Genomic DNA, 25688 nt, shown 5'->3' on the forward strand with positions numbered 1-25688 from the left:
GGGATAGGCTTGGCGCAGCTGTGGGGGTACAAGTAAGTGGAAGGTGTTGGGTGCACCAAGCCCCCTGGTCCGTCTGGATCCCTCACCCTAACACCTGCCCGGCAGCGGTGCGGGCAGCATCCATCATTAACTACCAACTAACTATCAAAACGCACTGGTGCTTTTTAGCAGGGACTCCTGGGGGACAGCCCGCCAGTTTTCTGGGGGACTCGGGCTTTCTTGATAAAACCATTTGCTGATGATAAATGTAGGGTGGGTGTGGGGCTTTTTTTTTTTTTTCTCCAGTGGAGACAAAGAGGCCCTTGAGCCTAAAGTGTAACTTAAAACATGGCATTCCTGAAAAGAATTTCCTGATAATATTTTTAGCACCTGAAAAAAAAAAAGGGGGGGGGGGGAAAGGAAAAAAAAGCAAATAACACCATTTTTTTTCTCTTCTACTCTTTTTTTCCCCTCCAGTCCTCTGATTTGAAGGAGCAGACGCGGGGGGGAGGAGCTGGGGGGGAACCGAGCGGCGGCTAGTCCTGGTGGGGGGCTCTGCACCTACGCGTGTCCTTAAATGGTGGCTACTTTTACCTTTTACCCCCGTGGGGCATGAAGGGTCGCTCCGCGGAGGCCGTGGGGGGAGAGACAACCCACCCCGTGGGGAGAAAGCCCGCCGCCCCCTCCTCCTGCCCCGCTCATCCCAACCCCACCCCCGCTAGATTTGCATGCCCCGCCCCTCCACCGCCGCCCTCCCGCCGCGCCGAGCGCCTATTGGCTGGCCTCGCCCGGGCTATGCAAATCACCCGCGGAGGAGGGCGGGGCCGGCGGGGTGGGGGCGCCCGGCGCGGCGGCGGCGGCGGCGTTCTGAGCCGCGGCGGGCGCTTGGAGTCGAGGCGGCAGCTCCGGGGTCCGTGTCCGCTTCCGAGCCCGGCTCCGAGCTCCGCCCGCCATCTCCGAGCTCCGCGCCCGTCGGCGCGCGTACTTCCCCCGCCATGCCGCGATGGTCGGTGCCGGCGTGAGAGGCGAGCGGCGGATCCCGGCGGCCATGCGGGGCCTGGCGGGCTGGGCCGTACTGGTGGCCCTGGGCGAGTGGCTGTGGGCGGGCGGCGTGGTGCCGCTGGCGGACTTCTACCCCTTCGGGCCCACGCAGGGCGACGCCGCCACGCGGAAGCAGGACGACGGCGGCTCCGAGCTGCGGCCCCTCTCCGTCCCCTTCCCCTTCTTTGGAGCGGGGCACACTGGCCTCTATGTGAGTACCAGGGGTCAGTGGGGATGGCCTCCCCTGGGCCCCCCCCCCCATTTTATTCCATTTTATTCCATTTTATTCCATTTTATTCCATTTTATTCCATTTTATTCCATTTTATTCCATTTTATTTTTAAATTAGTATGCCACCCAGTGCATCTGGGTTTCCAGGAGCTGTCGGGTGGTCCCCGTTTAACTCGGAACATCAAAGGAATAATGGTGTGCTGGGGGCAAGGGGGAGATCTGGTGGGGTCCCAGTGCTTGGCAGGACTTGGGCTGCCTCGGGTGGTGCAATGAGGGTCCTGGCTCTGGTGAGGGTCCTGGCCCTGCCATACTGGGGATGCCGGATGAAGCACTTTCCTGCACTGGGGAGCCTCAGACAGCCCTGGCTGGAGCCAGAAATACCCATGCCTTGTGGGACTGGCCCCCAGAGCGGTGCGTTGCAAGAGTCCCAGTGATGGGGAGCCGGGCATGGCTGGTGGGTGAGAGCTCAGAGCAGGCATGCTGTGGCCCCTGGATGGGGTCCCTCGCTGGGGGGGAGGCGGCGGCGGCGGCGGGGCTCTGGGTGTGATGCAGAATAGACATAGCTGCTGTTTGGCTTGTGTCGCAGCAGGCTTGGCTGGCCACTTGGCACATACCGCTTGCTCTCTTCTCCCTGTGCCCACTGGGGCTGCTGGGACCTCTGCTTGACATGCTCCCTTGCAGCCCCTGAGACACCTGGAGGGGACCGTGGCCAGAGAGCTTGAGTCATGCCTGGCCCGGCATGTCCCCCACAGCTGTGGCCATCAGGCAGAGCAGCAGCCCCAAGTGCCTGGATGTCCCCAGAGCCATTTGGGCGGCACTGGCTCCAAACGCTTGCTCTGCGCCCTGGGGTGGGGTCTGTGCTCCCCACACCAGCTCCCACCTGGTGCAGTGAGTCTGGCATCCTGGTCCCTTCTCTTCTGCCTGGTTTGTTCCAGGCTGACCAATAATCTGGACCTGGTGGAGGAGAGGTCTGAGCATTGCCTCGGTGCGGTATTGGAGCTAGGCTCATGAACTGTCCTGCTGCCTCAGCTAACAGCAGGAGGTCCTTGTTCTTCTTTGGTGTTTTTTTTTAATCCCTGATAAAAGCACCAGCCCTGCCATCATGTGGGAGGGACCTGCGCTTGGGGCTTGAGCCACAGTGGGAGTATGGAAGAGGCTGGGAGAAGCCAGGTGATGTGATGGCTGTTCCATACAGCATCTGCAGGACAGGTCTGGGTCTTGAAGGGGCTGCAGGGGTCAGAGGGCGGTGTGTCCCCTTCCCCTGAACCAAGTCACCTCCCACCAAGCTCTGCAGGGCCAGCTTGCCTGCCCCTGGTACAGGGGTCTGCATGGCAGGGCTGCTTCTCCTGGAGGAGCTGGTTTGGGTCTGGGCTCACCTGGAAACCTCAGTCCTTAAGGACTGCCTCCACCCACCCCCTCCTCCTTTCCAAAAACTAGCAACAACAACAACAACAACAAAAAAAAAAACCCTCCTCTTGGCTCTGGCTCTCTCCCATCTTGCTTTAATCAAGGGAAGAATGTTCCTCTGCTGATACCGTGGGGTTACAGAGGCTTTGGGAAACAGGAATCCTCTTCCCCTTAGACACAGCATGGACTGCCCCATGCTTGCATGGAGGGGCTGGGGACCCTCTTCTGGAACTGGGGACCTTCCCCAGGCACAGCATGAGGCTGTCACAGCCTGCTCCCCACCTTGCCTGGGCATGCAGGCAGTCAGGGTACAGGCATGCTGGTTTCAGCGTGGTTCCTGGCAGGATGCTAGCTCCCACCTCCTTGTCAGCATGAGAGCGCGACACTGCTGCCTGCCCCTGCCTGCTGGAGCTGCCGTCTCTGCTCGAGAGCCTCTTTTGTGTACCATGCCTCCCCCTTTCCCACCCTGCAGCCTAGGGACTTGCCTGGCTGGTGCTGCTGGAGCTGGGCAATGCATGCTGGGGAGCTCAACTGGGGGGCTGCCTGCTCCTGCCTGTCCTGTTGTTGCTATTGGGCAGGGGAACAGAGCAGCTGGGAACTGCCTGCCCCACTGGGGTTGCCAGTGTGACTGGGTGCTGACAGGGTCTCCTCCCAGGAATTTGGGGGCTGAGAGTGAGAGCATTTTTCTTTGCTCCCCGCCCCGTCACTGCCTGCAGAGGTTTTTCTCCCCTTCCTTGCTTCCACTGCATCCTCGAGCCAGGACAGAGCACTCCAGGCAGCAGTATCCACTATCTCCAGCTTCCCTCCCTGGGCTGAGGGCTGCCTTTGCTGGGTATCCCAGGACCCTAATTGCCCCAGTTAATTAGTGCTGGGGAAGGGCTCAGAGCTTGCAGTATCTCTCCCCAGGTGTCTGGCATCCTGTGCTTTAACGAGAGCCGCCTGCCAAGGGCCAGGCAGCACCAGGCGCTTTGCAGGGGATTGTGGCACTTGGTTACCTGGGGCCCATGAGCCTCTTAGCTTGACCGCTCATTAGCTCAGAGTGCCGTGCATGCCAGTGGATGGATTGCTGCCTGGCAAGGTTCCCCCTGTCCTGGCTCAGGCTTGACCCCCTGCCAGGAGAGTGGCAATGATGCCCAGCCCTAGACCCCAGCCCCATAGGCTGTGTGTCAGCTGTAAGAGAGCCGGGAGTGAGTGAAACAACCCCTCATCTCTGCCAAAAGCACCATCCTGAGCTGGCCAAGCACGCTGGGCACTGTTTGTTTAAAGTGCTGGGGCCACTGCAGTTTTCTCAGCTGTTCCCCCTTCCCCTGGCCTGGCTGTGGCAGAGAACAGGGCTGGGTTTGTTCGGGTGGCTGCCTCTCTGCAGCCGCGCTCCAGCAAGCAAGCAGCCGGGGTGCGGGGCTGCAGGCGCTGGGGCACGTCTCTGCTTCCAAGGGCAGGAAGGGGAAGTGCTCCAATATTTGTGGAAAGAGGTGGGGGGGAAAGAAAGGTGAAATAGAAAGTGCCCGTAAAACATGGATTCCTGCCGGCGGCAGGAATCAACTGTGACCACCTGTTTCTTTCCCTCCCTCTCTGCAGGTGAACAACAACGGGATCATCTCATTCCTGAAGGAGGTCTCCCAGTTCACACCAGTGGCCTTCCCCATCTCCAAGGACCGGCGTGTTGTGGCTGCTTTCTGGGCAGACGTGGACAACCGGCGGGCGGGTGATGTATATTACCGGGAGAGCACTGAGCAGCCCATATTGGAGAGAGCAAGCAGGGACATCGCACAGTATTTCCCTGAGTTCGCGGGGTTTTCCGCACAGTGGGTCTTCATTGCCACATGGTACCGAGTGACCTTCTTTGGGGGCAGTTCATTTTCACCGGTGAGTAGCTGGGGCAAAGCAGCTGTTAGTTTAGGGGTAGGTTTATGGTTTTGTTTTTAAAAGGAGCATCCCACTGGAGCTTTGTTGCTTCCATGGCAGTGGTGCTTCTGCTGTATGTGGCACAGAGCTGTCAGCAGGGCTAAGCCAGCCCTGGTAGCTCTGTCGTGATGCCTTGCCATGACAGAGTAGCACTGGGCTGGCAAAAGCAAACCCTCCTCTTTGTGCTGCATGGAGGCTGCAAATTGCCAGTGTCCACCTTCTTGGGCAGCAGCAGGGTGATATTTGCCTGCCTGCCTGCAGCTATGCTGAGGAGCCGGCCACGGACTGGGTTTGGTGCCTTTCTTCAAGAGGCCCAATAACTACATTTCTCCCTATTTTCCCATTTCCCTGAGAGAAGCAAGCTGTTCTGCTGGCTGGGGTGCTGGGCAGGGGGATCAAGATACCTAAGGGTTAAAAATATGAAACCGAACTGCCTTCTCTAGCAGAGGAGGACTGGGGCTCAAAGAAATGTCCCTTTGTGAAATGCTCTTTCCATTTTATTTTCTGGATGGTTTTTGGCTGGCTCACCTGCCCCCCTCATGCCCATTCACTGCTTTTTCCCCTCCCTGCTGCAGGTAAACACTTTCCAGATTGTCCTCATCACGGATGGCAAGCTCTCCTTCACCATCTTCAACTATGAGTCCATTACCTGGACCACGGGTATGCACGCCAGCAGTGGGGGGGACTTTGCTGGGCTCGGCGGCATTGCAGCACAGGTAAGCGGCGAACACAGTCCCTGGGGTGCCCAGGTAGCACATCTACCCTGTGAGCTCACATTTCCTGGTTTGGGTTTTTTGGAGGTGGAAGGCCTCACCCTGCTTCTTTTTTGTTAAATTTTATTTTTTTGTAGGTTCTTAAATACTTGTGTGTGCTCTGGCTTCCAAGGCCATACAGGGGGTTTTGTTATCCTAAAACCACAGGTCTTTGCCTTGGCTGCTGCCTCATAGTCCCTTTTCCTTCCTAACCTCAGCCTCTAAGAGCAGCTGCTGCAGCCAGTACAGCTTTCCCTTGTATTTTTATTTCATCCTTGCGTGTGTTGTGGTGTTTAAAGGAAAAAAAGCCAACACCCACACCCGCAAAAAACCCACTACCCATTTGGATGTGTGAATTTACCAGCAGTTGATCTGTGCTTGGCTCCCTGCCTGCCAGCCTGCAGCAGGCGGGATGCTGCAGGTGGAGAGGAAGCGGATGGCTTTTGAATCCTAGGGGAGGGACTGAGCGGGCAGGGCAGCTGCTTCGCCCTGTCTTGCTGGCTGTTGTCCCGCTGGTGCGTAGGCAGGGCTGAGCGCTGGCCAGTGGCATGTGGAAGGGGACAGTTGGTCCAAGCAGTGCTGCCAGTGGTGCTGAGAGGCAGGAGAGATGAGGCCTTGTGCTCCAGCCACCCTCCCTTCCCCTGTGCCCTAGTGATGTCTCTTTACTCTCTGCCCATGTACTCCCAGGCAGGTTTTAATGCTGGTGATGGAAAGCGCTACTTCAACATCCCCGGATCCCGCACCGATGACATCGCTGACGTGGAGATGACGACAAATGTGGGTATCCCCGGGCGCTGGGTGTTCAGAATCGATGATGCCCAGGTGCAAGTGGGGGGCTGCAGCAATACAAGTAAGAGGACAGCAGTTAGGTTTATTTAACTCCCAACCCAACCCCACACTGTTCTCCAGCCCCGTCTTCCCCTGCCTCAACCTCCACCTCCGTGGGGTGGAGGAGGTGGCTCAAAGGGCTTGGGGAGGGAGGGGAGGCAGCCATGGGGGGACCGCCCTCAGCACCTGCTGTGGCTGGGGACGGCACCCATGGGTGCCCCGGGCCTGGGAAGGGGCTGGGAGAGCAAATGGGAAGGGGAGGAAGACACTTGAGATGAAAAGAGCCTGTGGGAAGTCATGAGGGAGGCTGGGGAGGAGGTGACAGTGCACAGGCGGGACCCTACTGGCCTACTACCAGGCTGGGCATGAGGGGCTGGCACCCTCAGGGGATGGATATGGATGCACATGTCTTTAAGTCCCAGGAGGCCAGGGCAAGCCATGCGGAGGGCTGCTGGATGCCAGCCTCCCCCGTGGGGTCCTGACATGTCCCCCACGGAGCTGCTGGCCTCATCCCCGCTCCCCCCGAGCTGTGTTTTCCCACCCATGACTTGTGTGTGTCTCTTGTTACCCGTGGATTTGCTGTATGTGGGCTTTCCTGTCCCCCTTTCCCTCTGCCCTGGGTGATAAGTGAGGGCATGTCCCCCCAGCCAGCAGGGTTGACCCCGTGCAGCCTCTACCCCTTGCACAGGAGGAATAAAACTTCCCGCCTGCCCCAGGGGAGCCCTCAAGCAGTGGACCCTGCCCTGCCATGAGGCAGGCAGCCCCCGTGGGCTCCCTGAGCACCCCAGGGAGCCGGGCGGGTGTGGGGACAGACTCCAGCACTGGTGTGGCTGGAAGGTGGCGAGTGAGCCCTGCCAGGGTATGTGCTGACAGGAGGGCACCATCTGTCCCCACAGCCTCTGTCTGCCTGACACTGCGGCCCTGCCTGAACGGAGGGAAGTGTATTGAGGACTGCATCACAGGGAACCCCTCCTACACCTGCTCCTGCCTGGCCGGCTTTACTGGGAAGAGGTGCCATGTTGGTAAGTGCCGGCCCTGAGCTCCTTGCGCTTTGCGGCGGGGAGCAGGTCTCGCTCCCAGCCTCACCGCTGCATGCTGGCAGTCTCTGTCCCTGTGGCTGCCCCTGCCCTGAGCTCCTTCCCCCACTGGGGGCTCTCTTTCAGATGTGGACGAGTGTCTCTCCCACCCATGTCAGAACGGAGCCACCTGCCTCAATGGTGCTGGCAGCTTCAGCTGCAGGTGCCCGCCAGGCTTCAGAGGCACCAGCTGCGAGGCCGGTGAGCATGGGGCCACCAGCGTGGCGGGGCTGGTTCTTTGCCATGCTTGAAGAGCAGAGACCCCAGGCTTGGGGGGCACTTCCACTTTTGCTGGGCTTGAGCAGTTTGTGATGGGTGCTGAGTGCCGCTGGCTTGGATTTCAGCTTGCTGCAGGCAAAGGAAACTTTGCACTGGCCATGAGCCCTTCCTGCTGCTGGCTGCCCACTCTGCCGAGGGCTCCGCTCAGCGCTGCCACCGGCTCCTCTCCCCGCCACTAGTCCCTTAGTGAGAAAAGCTGGGGGTTAGTGATTGAACAGAAGTCTTGGAGGCCCTGCTTTCGCAGGTGATGCTCTAATCCTGAGCCTGTTGAAGCCAATGGGGAGTCTCCCAGTCCCTGGCAGGGGCTGTGGTGGCCGGTTTCCCCTGCCACTGGCCTCCTCATGCCAGTGGAAGTGCTGCCAAAGCATTTGGCTCCCAGTGAGCCTCTGCACCAGTGGAGCAGGTGAGCAGGGAGTTGACTTTTGGGGAAGGGAGGGAGAAACGCCCAGTGCAGCATGCTGGCATCCAAGAGGCACAGGGGGGTGAAAGGGCTGAGCTACCTGGGGAAGGGTTTTGGGGAGAACCATGGCTGGGGACACAGCCACCATCTCACGCTGGAGGGTGCATTGGTGTCTCTGAGCTGCGCTCTCTGCTTGACCCCAACATCACTGTGTGTACAGAGGATGGCACATGCTGCTCCTGCACCTGGGTTGATCCCCTCCCTCTTTTTATTTTGGTGTCCCACTGCAGAAGAGTCGCCATGTGAGAGTAGGGTGTGCCAGAACGGCGGGAGGTGCCAGGCAGTGAACAGGACTGCGGTGTGCTTGTGCCAGCCAGGGTACCTGGGGGCCAACTGCCAGACAGGTGGGTGGCCAGAGCAGGCATGGCAGGCAGATGGTGATGTTTCACACCTCGGCAAGGTGCCTTCCCACCCTGCTTCACCCCTGGCTGTAGTTTTGGGAGGGGAGTGCTCAGTGTTGCTGGCAGCACTGATTTCTGTCCCCCCCCATTTGTCACCTTCCCCCTCCCAAGCATTGTCCAGGTTGGGAGGCAGTGGGTGAACCAGCAGTGCCTGTGCACAGCCTGACTACCCCTCCTGGCCTCCCCTTGCAGAGGTGAACGAATGTGAGTCCAGCCCATGCCTGAATGGTGGGCACTGCGTCGACCTGGTTGATAACTACACCTGTGTGTGCCTGGAACCCTTCGTGGGACAGCGCTGCGAGACAGGTGCCTGCTCCTGCCTGTGTCCTGGGATGACACATGCTAGGGACTGTGTCCCCCATATTCCAACTGCCATCATGGCCCCTCTTATAGGGGCTGGGGTCTGCTCATCGCTTGCTTGTATCCCCAGACTCATCTTCCTGTGAGGACCGGAGCTGCCAGAATCGGCAGACGTGCAACTACATCCGCCCTGGCCGCTACATCTGTACCTGCTCTCCAGGTTATTATGGCAACAACTGTCAGTACGGTGAGTGGAGGCGTGCCTATGGGACACAGCACAGGAGGCGGTTTCAGGGGAGCCAGGCAAGAAGGGGCAAATGGCTAAAAACAGGCTGCCTCAGCTGTAGGCCCTGCTGAAAGCTGGTGGGCAGCATGTACAGAGGGGTTGTGCCGCTGCTGGGAGGGAGCCCCTTCCACTGGGGCTGCTTGGCCGTGGTGGTGTCTCCAGCATGAAGCTGGGCTGGACCAGCTCTATACCCAGCTTGCTTAGGGCAGAGGGTGTTCCACCCCCAGGCTGGGATGGCTCTGGCTTAGCCTCCCCCTTCCCCTTCCCTGCAGGTGGGCCCCGTGTGCCTGGTGCCTGCCTCTCCCACCCATGCCAGAATGCAGGCAGCTGCCTGGAGACGGAGCAGGGCTACATCTGCGAATGCCGGGAGGGCTACACTGGGCAGGACTGTCGAGACAGTGAGTACTGGGGGGGGGTGTCTCTGGTGGGTGTCACATCTCTAGGGGAGCCCTCATGCTCCTGAGAAGAAGCAGCAGCCACCCTGGAGAGCCTGTTCAGGGCTCTTGGACTGAACAGTGGGTCCATCCCACTGAAGGAGGCTGTTCCTGGCTGTTTGGGGGGGCTCGTGGCTGCCACCCACCTGAGCTCCCCCCATGGATGGCATCCGGCAAGGCTGTGTGGCTGTCCCAACTCCACAAGCAGGAGGGGTCCTGAGAAGCTCGCATCTCGTCTCTTGCAGAGCTCTCAGAGGGCTGCGAGTGTCGCAACGGGGGCAGTTGTCTGGAGGGGAATGTCACCATCTGCCAGTGCCCACCTGGGTTTTTTGGTCTACTCTGTGAATTTGGTAGGTGAAGGCTTCTTGCTCACTGTTTGCTCCCCCTCCGGGATGCTTGAGCTGGGCAGGCTGTGGGCAAGCAAGGAGACACTCTGCCCATGCCTGAGCCGTGGCACAGTACCAGGGGCACGCACTGAATTTGAGCCTGGAAATATTGTCCCCAGGTGAGGGGGCAGCACTTCAACGCTTCCTCTGAGCCATGCCTCTCTCAGCCCCTGGCCCCAGCCAGGCTTCCCTGGGTTGGGAGGGAGCTGCAGCCTTTGTGTGTTCCTGCTCTGAAGCTTGCTGGTCATCCAGTCTAGCCCTTGCTGATTGCACAGTCGGTGTCGTGGGGTACAGAGGGTCCCTCCTGTCTCATCAGACCCTGCAAAGTTAGGAGACCCCTATTTCTGGCCAGGCAGCCACCTGGGTGTTCTGCCACCAGCTGACAGAGGCCGGTGCTGGCCATGTGTTTGCAGAAGTCACCACCACGCCATGCAACATGAACACGCAGTGCCCAGACGGCGGGTACTGCATGGAGTATGGTGGGAGCTATCTCTGCGTCTGCCACACCGACTACGGCACCAACCACAGTAAGTCTTCTCCGTGGGAACATGGGACCTGCCCCAGGGAGGGACACGTGACAGTGGCCGGGGGGGTGAGCAAGGATACAGTCATCAGTTGGGGAGCAGCCCTCACACCCCTGGTTGTATGTCCTCAGTGACAGCCTGTGTTTTGGTTTTGCAGCAATGCCATCCCCCTGTGACTCGGAACCCTGCCTGAACGGGGGGTCCTGCGAGGTTCATGATGACTCATACACCTGCGAGTGTCCTCGAGGCTTCCTTGGCAAGCACTGTGAGAGAGGTACCCACAGGGAGCTCTCTGCTGGCTCCGGGACCTGGCAGGGGGTGGGAGAAGAGTTTGGACCCTGTGGGAGATGAGCAGCTGCTTGCTGAGCTGTATCTGGAAGTGGGGGCAGGTTATCCCATTCCATCCTGCAGGGTGGAGGGAGGATTTATGTGGCTCTCTGCACGGCTCCTAACAGTCACAGCAGCTGATCCGGTTGTTATGGTTCCTGCACAACACCATCAGTGTTAGATGTCTAAAAAAACCTCCGAGCTTCTGGCATGCGGAGCAGCCACCGGTCCCCTGGCATCATGTGCCCGTGGCCCCCTGAGGCCCCAGTATGCATCTGTGTGGACAGTGTTTCCCCTCAGTGAGGGATTTGGTAGGGTTCTGGTGGGAGGCGGTGGCTCTCAGGGTGCCAGCAGCAGCGGGTGACCCCCACTCTTGGCACTCTCTCTGCAGTTAAGCCACAGCTCTGCAGCACGGGGCCCTGTCGCAACGGGGGCACCTGCAGGGAGGCGGATGGCGAGTACCACTGCACCTGCCCCTACCGCTTCACTGGCAAGCACTGTGAGATCGGTATGGCCCCCCGGCCCCCACCCGGGGAGGAGAGGTGGCGGTCACCCTGCTCGCTGCTCAGCTCCTGCCCGCCCTCTGCCCCCAGGTAAGCCGGACCCCTGCGCCTCAGGGCCCTGCCAGAATGGGGGCACCTGCTTCCACTACATCGGCAAGTACAAGTGTGACTGTCCCCTGGGCTACACCGGCCGGCACTGCGAGATCGGTAGGTGTGAGCAGGGCTCACTGGTGCCAGGGGCTGCCTGGGGAAGTGTTAGGCCTGGCAGCAGAGCCAACAGCCATGGCAGAAGCAAGTGAGCCTCGCTGCTTGCTTTGAACCCCCTTCCCTGTAATTGGAAGTGCTTTGACTCTTCCTTGCACCCTGCTGGAGGGGGAAGGGGATGGCTCTGGTTTCTGGGCTCTGCAAGCTCTACAGTGGTTGCTCTTTGCTCCACTCTTCTAGTGCCCTCCCCATGCTTCCTCAGCCCCTGTGAGAATGGCGCTACCTGCGAGGACCTCAGCGGGGGCTACACTTGCACATGCCCCGTGGGCTACGTAGGGAAGCACTGCCAGTCTGGTAAAGGCCTTTTGCTGCCCCTACCAGCTAGGGGCTTCGGGTGCCTCTGTGGGCCCCACTTACCCCTGTCCCCATCTCTTCCCAGAGGTTGACTGCGGTGTCCCCAGCGAGGTGAAGCATGCCCAGGCCTCTTTCAACTCCACCAAGGTGGGCTCGCTGGCTGAATACCAGTGTGAGCTGGGCTATGTCCTCAGTCAGCACAATAACCCCCGCGTCTGCCGCATGCCAGGTGTCTGGAGTGACCCCCCCGAGTGCAATGGTGAGGAGCACTACAGAATAGCCAAGCCATGACGCATTGTCCCAGTTGGCTGTGGTCACAACTATGGATTGGTGACCCCAGGACATGTACTCCAGTCCTCCCCTGCCCATGTCTGTGGACAGAGCCCCTCGGGGACCCCTACCTGGTGCTCACATCTCTTGCCTTGTCTTTCCACTGCCCAAATACCTGCAGAGATCGATGAGTGCCAGTCCCAGCCCTGCCTGAATGGCGGCCAGTGCAAGGACCGCATTGCTGAGTTCCTGTGTCTGTGTGAGCCAGGTTACACTGGCCACCACTGTGAGTCAGGTAAGAGACTGTGCTAGGTACACTCCAGGGCTGCTGCGGGCAGCTATAGCAAACCCTTCTTCACTCCCCAGCCCCCAGGGAGCAACAGTGGGTGTGAACACTATGGCTAGGAGCTGGGCTGCCTGTGGTTGTGTGGGCTGGCTTCAGTCTCCTGCCTGTGTGCTCAGATCAGCCTGCAGCAAGGGCTTCTCTCCTGGAGTCCCCAGCCAGCTGTGGGATGTGCTGGGGGCGGGGAGACACTGCCTCCCGGTCAGGTGGAGGAGCAGGCAGTGCTGCAGGGACATGTGTGTTACTTGTGTCACCCTGCTAATGGATGCTGTGTGGGATTCTCCATCACTGACAGGCAATGACTTCTCCTGACACGTGTTAAGCCTATGCAGAGATGCCCCAGATCTCGGGATCTGAGGGGAAAGTGCCTTGCATGGCTCCAAAGCTATTGGCCAAAAGTGGGGCGGGGGAAAGCCAGCTTGAGGTAGCATATTTTTGGCCATGCTGTACTCCTGCTCCCGTGTATGCACATGGTCGTGGTTGTGTGCTGGTGCTGGCTAAAGGGGGTGACAGCGTGGGGACTGGTGAGACTCTGCATCAGGCAGCTCTAGCCTGGCTCCCCAGGGCCTGGCAGAGGACAGTGGTGGGGAGAAGGAGGGATGCCTTCAGGGGGTTAGAGGGTGCTGCAGGCATCCTGTGGAACCTCTTGGCCCTGCCAGCCATCCCTAGGTGTTCCTGCGGGCATGTCCCCATGCCCAGCTCCTGACACAGCCCCTGCGCGGGGTAGGTGTGGGGCAGTGTGCTCCTGGCAGCCTCAGGAGCAGGGGTGTTCCTGGGTGGTAGGCTTGGGGTAGAAAGCAATGTGGGGAGGGTTTGCATCCTGGGGGACAAGTGCTGCCTCTCCAAGCCCCCTGCCCCCTGCTGCTGGCCCCATGTCTGTGCTGAGCTGGTGCCTCTCCTGCTGCTCCCCAGAAGTTGATGAGTGCCAGTCAGAGCCCTGCAAGAACAGCGGGACCTGCCAGGACCTCCCTGGGTCCTTTGCTTGCTACTGTCCTGAGGGCTTTGTGGGGACCCAGTGCGAGACAGGTAGGGACTCACCCTTCCTGGGACAGTGGGAGGGTGGACTGTGGGCACTGGGACGTGGCCAGGACTGGCTCCAAGGCAAGTGGCTGGTCACCATCCTGGACACCTTGACCCTGAGCCATAGCCCCAGGCTTTTGCTGCCTGTCACACCTCCTTGCCTGTGGTTTCAGGGACAGAGCTGAAACTCCTTGGTGGGAAGGGAGCAAGGAACAAGGTGTCTGCTGGTGACAAATCTCCTTTTGAAGGCGTCCAACCCCTTCCAGGGGCTGGGGCTGCCACAGTGCTTGGGTGGGATTCTGGGTCCTGAATGGCTGTGCTGGGCCCCGGGCTGCACATCCATCCTGCATCCCCTTGGGGGCTGATTGCTGTCACTGGGTGCTGGCATACCAGGGTCCCCCACTCACCATTGGCCTCCTCCTGCCTCCAGAAGTGGATGCCTGTGAGTCAAGCCCTTGCCGAAATGGAGGGGAGTGCGAGAGCTACGAGGGCTCCTACCTCTGTGTGTGCCCAGAGGGTTTCTTTGGCTACCACTGCGAGACAGGTGAGGTGGGTAGGGTGGCTTGGTGCAGGGTGGCCACTTGGCCAGCTGGCACCGCTAACGCTGTTAACATGCCTGGTGCCTCTCCTGCAGCCAGTGACCCATGCTTCTCCAGCCCCTGTGGGAGCAGAGGCTACTGCCTACCTGGCAACGGCACCCACAGCTGCACCTGCAAAGTCAGCTACACAGGCAAGAGCTGCGAAAAAGGTAAAGGCCCTCAGCAGCAGCACCAGGATGTGGTGCAGGGCTCAACGCCGGCCCGGTGGTGGTCACCGCCCATGAGGGGCTCGACGCAGTCCGGGACCAGCAGCTCTCCTTGAGGCGGGCAGGGCTGGGGCCTCACCTCTGTGGGGGGCAGCCTGGGCCCCACAATGCCGTGGGCGGGCGCTGGCATGCTGATCTGCTGCTGCAGGCACTGGGTTTGGCACGAGGACACTGGGGACAGGTTTCCCTGGCCCCCTGCAGCAATGGCGATCCCTCGGATGCCCTCAGGAGGGGAGGCTGAGGCGTCTAAGGGAAGCCTCTCACCACTGGCACCAGTCTCCCTGGGGGCCCTTGCCCCATCTTGCCGGCGCCCTAGGCCCAGCAGGCAGCGGCAAGTGCTTGGCTGCCAGCGCTGCCAGGTTGCAGTGGCTGGGAGTGCTCCCGGCGCCCTGGCTCCTCCTGTGCCTGCTAGGCCAGCAGCAGCTGGCGCCCACAGGGCCCCTGCCAGGCATGCCAAGGGAGAGAGCAAGGGCCTTGTCCTCCATCACTGCTGCTCTACCTCTTGCTGCCTGGGTCTGTTCTCTAAAGATTCATGGCGTTACCTCTCCCCTTTGCTTTTGACCACACCTTGAAGAATTGCTGCCACCAACCTCATTAAAGGTGGAAAGGGTGGAGGACACTGGTGTGTTGATTTCTTGGCATCCACCTGAGGACGCAGCCGCCAGGCAACTCATTGACGGCTACGCCGTGACGTACGTATCCCTCGACGGCTCTTACCGCAGGACAGATTTTGTGGACCGAAGTCGTTCTGCCCACCAATTGCGGGCACTAGCCTCCGGCAGAGCCTACAATATTTCTGTCTTTTCAGTCAAACGCAACGTGAACAACAAGAATGATATCAGCAGGCCCGTCATGCTCACCACACGCACTAGTGAGTAGCGTCCCCGGGGGGATCGTGGTTGTGAGCATGCACGGCCCCCACAGGTGCCAGGGCTTGTGCTGCCTCCTCCGCACCGCCAGCTCCAGCCGCAGCTCGGGCCCATGCTGAACCCTGTCAGGTGTGGTGGTGCAGATCCTAAAATCTAGCCAGGGGCCTTTGGAAAGCACTCGGCACAGAGAATTGCTGTTCTCTTTGCTGTGAGTAAAAGGGGACTGAACCCTCTGTGGCTCACCAGGCCCCTGCCTGGGGGCTGGTAAGGAAGCTGGCAGCAGGGACTGCTCCTGCATCCTGTTCATCAGGGCCAGGCTGTGCCCTCTGCACCAGTTACTCCTTGTCACTGAGCCCAGGGAAGGGTGGGTCCCCAGTGCTGCTTGGCTGAGCTGGAGAAGACCCCGTGCCAGCTGGTCAGAGAGGCTGGGTGATATCTGCCGACAGTGAGTCCTGTGGGTGACTCATCCTGCCAGGCTTGGTGTGGGGATATGCCAGAGAGGGCGGAGGCTGGCAGGGACCTCCACTCTGGGTGGAGGGAAGGAGGCACAGTGATGTCTCTGAGGCCATGGACAGGTAGAGCAGCTGCAGTCCCACTTTTGAGGTCAGGTGGCTCTAGAAATTAAGTACAAACTGAGGATGGAGGGGATTAGACCTAGCAAACCTGCCTTCTGATGAGAGGGGGATGGTGGTGGGAAAGCCTGTGGGCTGCATTCCCCCCAGCAGGCTGAGTGAAGCCCAAGGGAAGAGAAGGCAGGTGTGGTGCTGGGCATAGCAGGGGTCGGTACCTCTGGCCACAGTATCTCAGGAGACCTCAAGCCAGGGCCAGATGCCAGGGGCAGCAAGAACTGGGCTCAGGACGTTCGCCTGGGGCATGCAGTGGCCTTAGGGCCAGGCCCAAGCACTGCAGTCCCTCCAGAGCTGGGGGGGTGGGACCAGAGGAGGACAGCCCCAGGGGTGCTGTGGATGGCATGAGGCCTTGTGGGCAGACAGAGAGATGTGCCTCCCACCTGCCCACTGATGGTGAGGACAGGATAGCATGAGTCCAGCAGGGCAGGCAGTGCTGAGCTGCTCCCCCTGGGGAAGCCAAACCAGAGGGGCAAGCAGGATCCCATGTGTGGGGAAGGGATGGGGTGACGGGTGATGACTAGCAGCTGACCGCAGCCCTCTCCACTTGCTCTGGTCAGGACCACGTCCGGTGGAAGGCTTTGAGATCATGAACGTGACGGCCAGTGCCATCACGGTGCAATGGGCTCTCCACCGGCTCAAGCACTCCACCGTCAGTAGGGTGCGCGTCTCCATCCGCCAGCCGGGGGACCTGGCAGACCGCACTGTAGAGCTGAACAGCACCGTGGCCAAGTACACCTTTCTGTGAGTGGCACTGCAGGCGGGCACTGGGCCAGCTGGCCTTCCCAGGCTACCCACCTTACCCCTTCCCACCCTGCCTTCCTCCTCCACAGGGACCTGCAGCCAGGAGAGAGGTACATTGTCCATGTCACGACGCTGAGCGGCCTGGGGACAGAAGACCACCCCTCGGAGAGTCTGGCCACAGCCCCCTTCCATGTGTGGACGAGTGAGTGGACTTGCCTTCACCACCCACTGCCTCTGCAGGGGCCCTGAGGCTTGGCAGGCATGGGGCAGCCACTGCTCATAGCCATCAGGAAAGCTGCAGGGAGGGGAAGGTGTGAAAGCTGTCAGCCTGTCTGGCCATCACAGTGGGTAGGAGGTGTGCAGGCAGCCCTCAGGAAGGGTATACAAGGCACTGGCACATTCTCCCCTGCCAGGTGTTATTTCCTGTTCAAGACCAGCACGAGCTCAGCCCCATGCGGAGCCTGCATGGGTCTGATTTATCCCCTGCTGTACAGCAGCCAGAGGGCGAGGGCCAGACCCAGGTGCCAGGGTGCAGTGAGGCTCTGCCCCCACCTTGCCAGGGACTTGGTGCTGAGCATCTCCTCTCAGCACATTGCAGAGCTGGAGCTGAGCTGAGGACTGGTCAGATCATGGCCAGGCCAGCTGGGGCCCTGGCGTGTGAGCAATTAGGGCAGCTGCCATTCAAAGACAACAGCACTGACCCCTTTTCTCCCCACCTCCTGGCTGTCCCAGGGCCTCTCCCCCCACAAAACCTCACTGCCTCCCGCGTCAGTGCCACCTCTGTGTCCATGGCATGGGAGCAGCCACCTGCTGGCTCCGTGGAGGGGTACATCATCAACGTCACCACCCTTCAGAGTGTGAAGAGCCGCTATGTGCCCAACGGAAAGCTCATGTCCTACACTGTGCGTGACCTGCTCCCTGGACAGCGGTACCGCCTGTCTGTGACGGCTGTGCAGAACACAGAGCAAGGCCAAGTGCACAGCGAGCCCATCCACGTCTATGTCACCACCTGTGAGTGCCTGGCTCACTGGGGTGCTGGTGATTTGCTGCAGCATGAGGGAGGAGATGGTCTAATGGGGAAGTGGGGCAGAGGGTAGGAAACCAGTTGACCAACAGAGTAACAAGCCTATGGGGACTTGCTGCCCCAGAACTAGGTGCCTGCAGTAGTCGGTGGGGACAGGATGCAAGTCACTCGCAAAGGGAGGTGGGGGTTGCAGGTGCTACCTCTCTTAACTGAGGGCAGATGCACAGTTAGAGCTTGGTGATGCTTCGCAGGGGCCAGCGCTTGCAGCCCAGGCATGTGGAGAGTGTACACGTGTCCCCAGATAGCCCTAAATGGCAGCCTGTGGATGACGGGACCGGCTGGGAGTTGGGTTGCTGTGCTGACACACAGCCTGCCTCCTACTAAGCCTAACCCTTTGGTCTGCAGTGCAGAGGGATGGGGCTCCAGAGAGACGGTGGAGCCAAGCTGCACACCCCCGGGTCCTGCGCAACAGGCTGCCCCCAGCTTTCCTGCCCGAACTCCGCTTGCTAGCGGATCATGACACGGCTGAGGAGCCCTCGCCAGCCCCCAGGTAGGCCCTGCCCTGGCACTGCTGGCCCTCCCACCAGTGCTTGGCCCAAGCATTAGGCTGAGCACAGCCCCTTTTCCCAGCTCCCATGTCTGGGTGTGCACAGGGTCAAGCCATGCTCCTGCTGGGTCGTGTCTCTTGCCCACCTGCTAGGGTCCCGAGCCAGGCAGGCCCTTGTCCTGTGAACAGGTCCCCCACATTGCCCCAGGGGGCTTGCACTGAGCCTGATGCCACCAGCAAGTGCTTTATCCAGCTGCCTCCCTGGCACATGAGGCAGTGGTGGCCTGGGGGACCCGCAGTGCCCTGTACCATCATGGCTGTCCTGTCCCAGGTTCACTGAACTGGTGGATGGCAGAGGGAGGATCAGTGCCAGGTTTGGCACTGCGCTGAGCAAATCCATCACTGTGAAGACACGTAAGTGCTCTGCTGCGTTTCTGTCACCCAGTGCTACCTCCTACACCTCCCCCGGGGACAGGGTGGCAGTTGGGCAGGCTGCTGTAGTGCTGCGGGAGCCGTAGAGGAGGTCAGGGCCCTCTCACATCTCGCTGGACAGACAAACATCTGCCCTGCTTACAAGATCCCTGCCCAGGAACAGGCGTGACACATGGCTGGTCGGGGAGGGTAAAAAGGGACCCTTGGTAATGGGAGGTGAAGCCAGCTGCAGCATGGGCTGTCCTACCCTGCCAGCAGTGGTGGGAGTCCAGGCAGTGACCCCGCAGCCCTCTAGTGCAGCCCCTGCCTGCCCAGTAGCCTGAGCCCCCAATGCCAAGCACAGCCTCACACTTGAGGCAGGTGCCTGGGCAAGAAGCCCCTCAGTAGCCCAGGACCAGACCACCATTTGCTATCCCTTGAACACCAGGGATACAAGTGCCAACCCAAGTTATCCTATCAGGCCCATGAAGTCCATACCATGGGGTGGGGAAGGGTCCTGGCACACCTGATGGCAGCCCTGGGCTCACTGCAGGTCTTGGCTCTGCCCCTCCCCACCCAGGGCTCTGCCCCTGACAGCCTGCCCGGAAAGGGGAGGTGGTCACCTTAACTCTAAGGGGTGCCAAGTGGGAAGAGCTGAGCTGCTGCTTCAGGCCTGACCAGCCCCTGGATGCCGCAGGCAGGTTGGATCCCACCAAAGGGGCTGACTTTGGGTCTGGCCCTAGCTGGAGGTGACACTTGACCCTCTTGTTGCCCAGAGTCGGAGGCTCCAGTGAAGCTGGAGAACATGGCGATGTCCAGCCAGGGCAGTCTGGCACTGCAGCTGCATGAGGCAAAAAGCAAGAGTAAGTCCTGGGGGAGGCATGTGAGCAGCAGGGTCCCAGCCTAGGCCTTGCAGGCAGGCAGGGCACTCAGCCCCAGCCTGGTCTCCTTGTTGCTGCCCAGCTGGGAGGCACACAAGGGGCATGGCATGGGCCCCTGCCATCTGCCCCATCCCTGCTTGAAGCTCTCCCTGGGAGCACCCTGGCATGCTGGGGGTTGGGCAGGGCTGCGTAGTAGCCCTAGGGTATGACGGCCATACGTGCTTTGCAGGTGAGGGACAGAACTGCTCAACAAACCCCTGCAGGAACGGAGGCACCTGTGCCAGAGTCGCTGAGTCCTACCACTGCAACTGCCGCCCAGGCTTCAAGGGCCGGCTCTGTGAGCTGGGTGAGTGCCATGCTGCTGTTGGAGGGCCGAGCTCCCTCCTGCAGGTAGACAGCATTACCCAGCCTGGCAGCTGTCTCAGCCACAGGGTCACTGAGCTCACACTGTCAGCACCTGGCTCCTCCTGGCCGAGGGGGCTCCCACCATGGGCCAGGCTGTGCTATAGAGGGCTGTGCTGTGCCAGCAGCGGTGAGAGGGACTGCTCTCACCAGTCTGGACAGATCTGGGAGCACAGGTCTGCTCCCTGCTCTGGCCAAGCCCTCTTCTAGGCAGCCTGGCAAGCTAGGCTCCTGCCCTGCACAGTTACCTGGGTGCTGCAGGGCTGGGGCCTCCGCTTCTGGCAGGCCAGCTTTATTGAGTCCAGCCCTCCAGGACAGCAGAGGGGAAGCCAGGGGGCCTCGCTGGCCCCCCACCACAGGGCGCAGGCAGGCAGGGCCAGAGATGGGCTTGTTGATAGCTCCCCTCTCCTGTTCCCCAAGCAGCCTGCAAGAAGGTGCCACACTCGTGCACGCGGCTGTACTCGGAAACCAAGTCATTCCCTGTGTGGGAAGGAGGCACCTGCCACTACCTGTGAGTACTGCCTGTGGGTTGTGCTCCCCACTGTGCTCAGAGCCGGGGATGTCTCCCCGCAGCTCAGCTCCAGGGAAGAGAGAGCGAGCATGAGGCCATCTCAGACCCCGGCTGGCAGCTGCCAGGTGGCTGCAGCTGCCCCCTCCCCAGCACAGGCTGAGCAGCCTCGTCTGCCCTCAAACCCCGGGGGCTACCCTGCCAGCTGCATTTCAGGGCAGGGTGTTGCTGAAATGACAGCCCCTGTAGCAGTGTTACCCACCTGCCTGGCAGTAGGGTTGGATTTGGTGTGCATGACCATCTCACCCAGGCAGCAGTGGTTCCCCTGCCCACTGCCTGGCAGCCCAGCTCCTGGCTGCCTCTCCATCTGCAAGAAGAGGGCTGGGGCCAGCTCTGCCGCAATGCCAGGGTATGGGGGGACCTCTCTCTGTACATGTCCCCCCCCACCTTCTTGCAATGGAGGCACAAGGGCTTGGCTGTGTGGGGTCAGCCCTCAGGCAGAGCAGGCTCAGCTCTGTTCCTACCAAGGCCGACTACCGCAGCCTGGAAGGAAATGGGAGATTCCCAGACTCCCCCTTCACACTCATAAAATCAGATCTGTCCCTGTTATTCCCTACAACTTGCCCCTCTGCTGTGTGTGCAGGTACCGGAGAGTCTACAAGGTACACCAGGACTTCTGCTACAAGGAGAGCTGCGAGAGCACCATTTCCAAGAAGACAACCAGCAGGTACAGCTAGCAGCAGCATGCCAAGTGTACTAGGCTTCCTCTGGCCCAGGACAGAAGGATGCAGCCAGCCAGTGTCATCCAGCACGTGCAGGGGTGCCCAGGCCAGGGGTGGGCTGGGAGAGAGGTGCAGGCACCCTGTGCAGAACGAAGTGTGAGGAGTGCACGACCGAGGCTCTGCGTGCCCTCCTGGCAAGGGGTTGTAGGGTTGACAGTGTTCTCCTCTCTTTCAGAAAACCAAGCAACAGTCACACACTGAAGAAGCCATAGAGTAAGTACCCACTCTGGGTCCCCCTCAGCCGCAGGCAGGGGCAGGGGGGAGAAGAGTGGAGGCCACAGGGCAGTCCAGGCTCACTCTGCCATGTCGGGGGGGGCTGCAAGGGCTCTCCAGCTGCTGTGCTGGTTGGGCTATGGACACACGGCTGAGGGCTCCCAGTTGTGGTTGGGGTGGAAAAGCAGAAGTGAATGCTCTGCTTCCCTGCAGCTCTGCCACCCTATGAAAAAGAGATTCCTGCACAAAAAGGGCATGGACACTGCCTGCCCATGCAAGGCAAAGGCTGAAGCCCTGGAGGAGGACAGCCTGCTTCTCCCAGCCCGAGATGGGCGCACAGGGTGGGAAGAAGCAGCTGCTGCACTTTTAGGGGACTCTGCGTGCCAGCTCATTCTTCTCCTGCTCCTTCACAGGGTTCAAAGCAGTAGAAGCCTCGTCTTTCCACATCTAAGGGCTTTTGAAACACCAGGAAAATCAGATCTACTTACTAGGTTGAACACAGCAGGGGCACCCTCCTGCCTGGCATCAGTCTCTCCTTCTCCTCCAGCCTGTTAGGGACACGCAGCTGGATCAGCGCACTCCCTTCCCTCTGCTGGACCAGCGCTGCCATTGCTCTGGCTTGCCTTACTCCAGCCACCTCTCTGCCCCCAAGGAGCTGAGTGCCAGCGTACTGTGGTAGCTGGCTGGCTGCCCCACGAGGGGCCCAGCCCTGCTCGGCGCCCCCAGCTGCTCTGCATGAGCCATGGGCTCCTGGCTCTGCTCAGCCATTGGCGGGGCTGAGCCCACCTCCCCGCCAACAGCATCTGCACCAACCTGTTTTCATAATCTAAGGTTATAAATTACCTGTAACCCCCAAATAAAACAGATGAATGCAGACCAAAAAGCCTTAGCTATCACCTGAAATGTGGCCCGCAAAAATGGGGTTGGAGGAGACCTTCCTTACATAGAAGAGTTAGAAACAGTGAGCAGCTCCCCTGAGCAGCGAGGCGAGCACTGGAGGCATGTCCCTGTCTTCTCTGCTCTAGTGGGGAAAACTGAGGCAGCTTCTACTGCCTGCCTTTTTTTTTTCTTTGCTTTGTAAACAATCCCTGGTTTTAACTAAATTTCCAGCTCAGAAAGCAATAGAGCACCTAGGAAGAATTTTAGATGTGATCTGTAGGGTGAAGTTTTTCAGCCAAGGTGTAATACCACGCTCATTCTGACGCTAATCGCCTCCAAGCGCAGAGCACAGTACGGGCTTGGTGATGAAGTGAGCTCTCCGTGCCATCCCCTGAGCTGCTCGCCGTGACGTTTGCTGAGGAGAGGACCAGCGCGCAAAGCCCTGCAGCAGCCACCTGACTGGTTGCAACGGGGCAGGCGAGGAAAAAGTGTAGCTTAGAAACATTCCTATTTTTTCTGAGTTTGTATGACAACACTAGTTAAACATAGATTTGTGTATTAATGTACACAGTGTATATTATAAATTAATACATACCAGAGAAATATCATAGTTATGGTAGAGTGTTATTTCTCAAGCAGTGTGGGGAGCCTCCCGGCAGGGCAGCCCTCCCCTCCTGTGAGCATCACAGGGTGCTTTGTTGTTCAGCCACACATCTCAAGCTGCAGCCTGAAAGACGCTCTCAGAGCAGAACAGGCCCAGGAGTTTCAGCGCTCCTGGTGCCACCCTCTCCCTCCTGGGAGCAATGTAAGAGTATGGGGCCTGGAGGAGCAGCTGCTGAGGCAGCCGGCAGCAGCCTGTGAGCGGCAGAGACCATGGGAAGTCACAACCGGCTGGCCAGCATGATGCTCCCCTTCTGCGCTGACTGTAGCTCTGCTCGCAAAGGAGAATGGGAGTCAGAGATGGACATGCCTCATTTTCCTCCAAGGCTGCCTGACTTTTCTCCAGCCTCCCTGCTGCAAGGTGAGCACAGATGGCCTGCCTCCCCGGGCCAAGAGAGGAAGTCAACCCTTGCCTGCAAGAGCAGGGCAAGGGGAAAGCTGGAACAGCCCCTGCTATCCGTGAGGGAGGGTAGGTTTTGGGGCTGTGGTTGGAAGAGGTGCAAATGCCGCCTTTGTCAGCCACAGGGCTGGTGCCGAGGTGGGCCGGGAAGGTGGCAGTGGCCCCACTACGGGACAGTCCCATCCATTTCAGCATAGCCCTGGGGCCCAGCCAGCGCTGCCACCCAGCCTGTCCCTGCAGGGAGGGGACGCGATGGGGCCCTGCTGTGAGCTGACAGAGCAGCCCACAGCCAGCACAATATGTAATGCAGCCAGAAAGTTTTAACCTAGCCTTGGAAATAAATTAGTTATTTTGGTTTGAAATTTTTTTTTTAATAAAAACGCTTTATGGAAACTGGGTATTTTTTAAAGTAGTTGGTTGAGGAGGAAAGAGGGTTATTGTTGTATTCTGATACATGGGCTTTATTACTGCCCTTCAGCAGGGGACCTGCAGCTGGAGCCCTGTGACCAGCATCGCTGGTGCCTGCGTGGGCCAGGGGTGCAGTGGGGCCAGGGGCTGCACCAGCATGGGAGCGCTCGGGCACATTGGAGCCTCACCTCATCACTCCCTGGCTCTGTTACTTCCTTCACCATCCAAGTCTTCATCTTCCTCTGTGTATAGTGCATCCCTCCCCTCCTCTTCTTCGTTCTCCTCCTCCTCTCCCTTCTCCTCCTCCTCTCGAGCCAGCAGCTTCTTGAAGACTTGGTACTCCTCTGGTGTGGAGTGGGCAAGGCTGGACAGGAAGTCTTTCTCTGGGAGCTGAAGGATGTCCTTCAGTTTTGGGTTACCGGTTTGGGTCTGGCCTTTGTGTGGGGTCTGGTAGAGCCCCCGGCGCTCCAGGAAGATGTGCCGGTTCCTGAGCTCGACAAAGGGCATTTGGAAAAGCCGGGCCTTCACCATCTCCTTCTGCTGGACGCCCATCCTGAAGTAGGCGTACTAGGGGCAGGACAGGGTGTTTCACGCACAGCCTGGGCCCCTCTCCCAGCCAAAACAGGGCAGTCCCTCACCTGGAAGTGGTGGTGGAGGTGGCACGGCTCCTCCAGCAGGACGGCGGGGCAGCTCCTCAGCACCTCTCGCAGCTGCTCCGCCGTGAAGAGGCACCTCTCCCGCAGCATCCTCACGGTCGCCGCCATCCTCCTCCGCGGCAGGGTGAAGAGCTGGGGGCAGCAGCTCACGGCCCGCTGCAGCTGACCTGCGGGCAGCGGAGTGAGCGGGCAGGGGGGGCGGGCCGGCGCCCCGGGCCCCCCACTTCCCCGCCGCCCTACCTCCGCAGAACCCCAGGCGCCGCAGCTCGGCGGATCGCTCCTGCAGCCGCTCGGCCGGCATCCGCAGCAGCTCCGGGCTCCGCTCCAGCAGGCCCAGGGCGGCCTCGGCGCTCAGCCCCAGCAGCAGCAGCTCCGCCGCCGCCGCCTCCCGGCGCTGCGGGCCAAGCCGCGGCTGCAGCCCCAGGAGCCGGCGGGCCTGCTCCTGTGTGAAGCCCATGGCCCGCAGCGCCGCCGCCTCCCCACAGCCACGGCGCGGCCCGGGGAAGGCGGGGAGCGCCGGCAGGGCGCAGAGCCCCGGGGCCCAGCCCGCCACGGCCCACCCGCGGCCCCGCAGCAGCCGCCCCGCCATGGCCCGGCTCCGGATGGGGGCCGCCGGGAGAAGGCGGAGCGGCCCCGCCGCGCTCCTCCCCCGCCGGCGGGGCCCAGGCGCTCCCCCTCCCGGTGCCGCTGCAGGCAGGGCCGGGGCGCCGCCGGCCGCACTCTCACAGCCCCGGGGAGGTACGGGAGGCAGCGGCCCTGACGCCCCCCCAGCGCGGAGGTCGAGTCCGCCCTGCCTCAGCCTTGCGAGTGGGTTGAAATGCCCTTTGCTGGAGCTGATTTTTCTTTCCAATGTCTTCGTCTCATCAAAATCAAGGACTCTTTCCCTGGATAGGGAGAGGACACCGACCAAAAGGAAAGGGCCCATGACACCGTGCAATTCACTTTGTGCCAAACAGGTCAAAACAGTCCCAAAAGGGACACAATTCCCAAATGCCAGGCAGCAGGCAGGCAACCCAGCCAAAGGTGTGTATTCATTCATAGAATCACAGAATGCTTTGGGTTGGAAGGGACCTTTAGAGGCCGTCTCTTCCAAACCCCCAGCAGTGAGCAGGGACATCCCCAATTAGATCAGGTTGTTCAGAGCTGCATCCAGCCTGAGCTTGATTGTCTCTAGGGATGGGGCCTCCACAGCCTCTCTGGGCAACCCCTTCCAGTGCTTCACCACCCTCATTGTAAAAAATTCTACCCTCCTTTAGTTCAAAACCGTTCCCCCTTGTCCTGTCACAACAGGCCTTGCTAAAAAGATTGACCCCATCTTTCCTCTAGTCCCCCTTCAAGTACTAAAAGGCTGTGATAAGGGATAAGGTCTCCCCCCAGCCTTCTCCAGGCTGAACAACCCCAACTCTCAGCCTGTCGTCATAGGAGAGGTGCTCCAGCCCTCGGATCATTTTTGTGACCCACAAAAATGATCACTTTTCAGAAAGAGTGAAACTATATGTAAGAGTGACAGTATGCATCCCACAGCAGGGGAGCTATCGTTCCGTGGGAAGGGGCTCATGCTGCA

The 25688-nt window shown here is 60.2% G+C and overlaps 2 protein-coding genes across 13 annotated transcripts; one reads left to right on the top strand and one right to left on the bottom strand.

The window, feature by feature from the left end:
• The first annotated feature begins 819 nt into the window (after positions 1 to 819).
• SNED1 (sushi, nidogen and EGF like domains 1) lies at positions 820 to 22610 on the top strand. Of its 11 annotated transcripts, none has more exons than XM_064457011.1 (33): positions 820 to 1231; positions 4236 to 4523; positions 5138 to 5278; positions 6002 to 6164; positions 7039 to 7164; positions 7306 to 7419; positions 8188 to 8301; positions 8551 to 8664; positions 8789 to 8905; positions 9217 to 9342; positions 9624 to 9728; positions 10178 to 10291; positions 10446 to 10562; positions 11007 to 11123; positions 11209 to 11325; positions 11563 to 11676; positions 11762 to 11935; positions 12128 to 12241; positions 13202 to 13315; positions 13740 to 13853; positions 13944 to 14057; positions 14689 to 14985; positions 16170 to 16353; positions 16443 to 16555; positions 17086 to 17364; positions 17783 to 17927; positions 18256 to 18338; positions 19112 to 19198; positions 19446 to 19562; positions 20039 to 20129; positions 20770 to 20853; positions 21084 to 21121; positions 21535 to 22610. In XM_064457011.1, exons 1-32 carry the CDS (start codon positions 983 to 985, stop codon positions 21118 to 21120), a joined length of 4383 nt encoding a protein of 1460 aa, XP_064313081.1. In that variant the 5' UTR covers positions 820 to 982; the 3' UTR covers position 21121; positions 21535 to 22610. The 11 variants fall into 11 exon arrangements, with proteins under 11 accessions (XP_064313081.1, XP_064313083.1, XP_064313092.1 ...); XM_064457013.1 differs by having other exon boundaries at positions 20042 to 20129; XM_064457022.1 differs by having other exon boundaries at positions 14923 to 14985.
• Positions 22604 to 24753, bottom strand: MTERF4 (mitochondrial transcription termination factor 4). Of its 2 annotated transcripts, XM_064457029.1 has the most exons (4): positions 24365 to 24753; positions 24107 to 24291; positions 23657 to 24035; positions 22604 to 22931 (listed from the first exon to the last, which is right to left on the bottom strand). In XM_064457029.1, exons 1-3 carry the CDS (start codon positions 24711 to 24713, stop codon positions 23661 to 23663), a joined length of 909 nt encoding a protein of 302 aa, XP_064313099.1. In that variant the 5' UTR covers positions 24714 to 24753; the 3' UTR covers positions 22604 to 22931; positions 23657 to 23660. The 2 variants fall into 2 exon arrangements, with proteins under 2 accessions (XP_064313099.1, XP_064313098.1); XM_064457028.1 differs by lacking the exon at positions 22604 to 22931 and having other exon boundaries at positions 23407 to 24035.
• Positions 24754 to 25688: the final 935 nt, after the last annotated feature.

Source organism: Phalacrocorax carbo, chromosome 7 (assembly GCF_963921805.1).
Source record: "Phalacrocorax carbo chromosome 7, bPhaCar2.1, whole genome shotgun sequence".
Taxonomy (NCBI): Eukaryota; Metazoa; Chordata; class Aves; order Suliformes; family Phalacrocoracidae; genus Phalacrocorax; species Phalacrocorax carbo.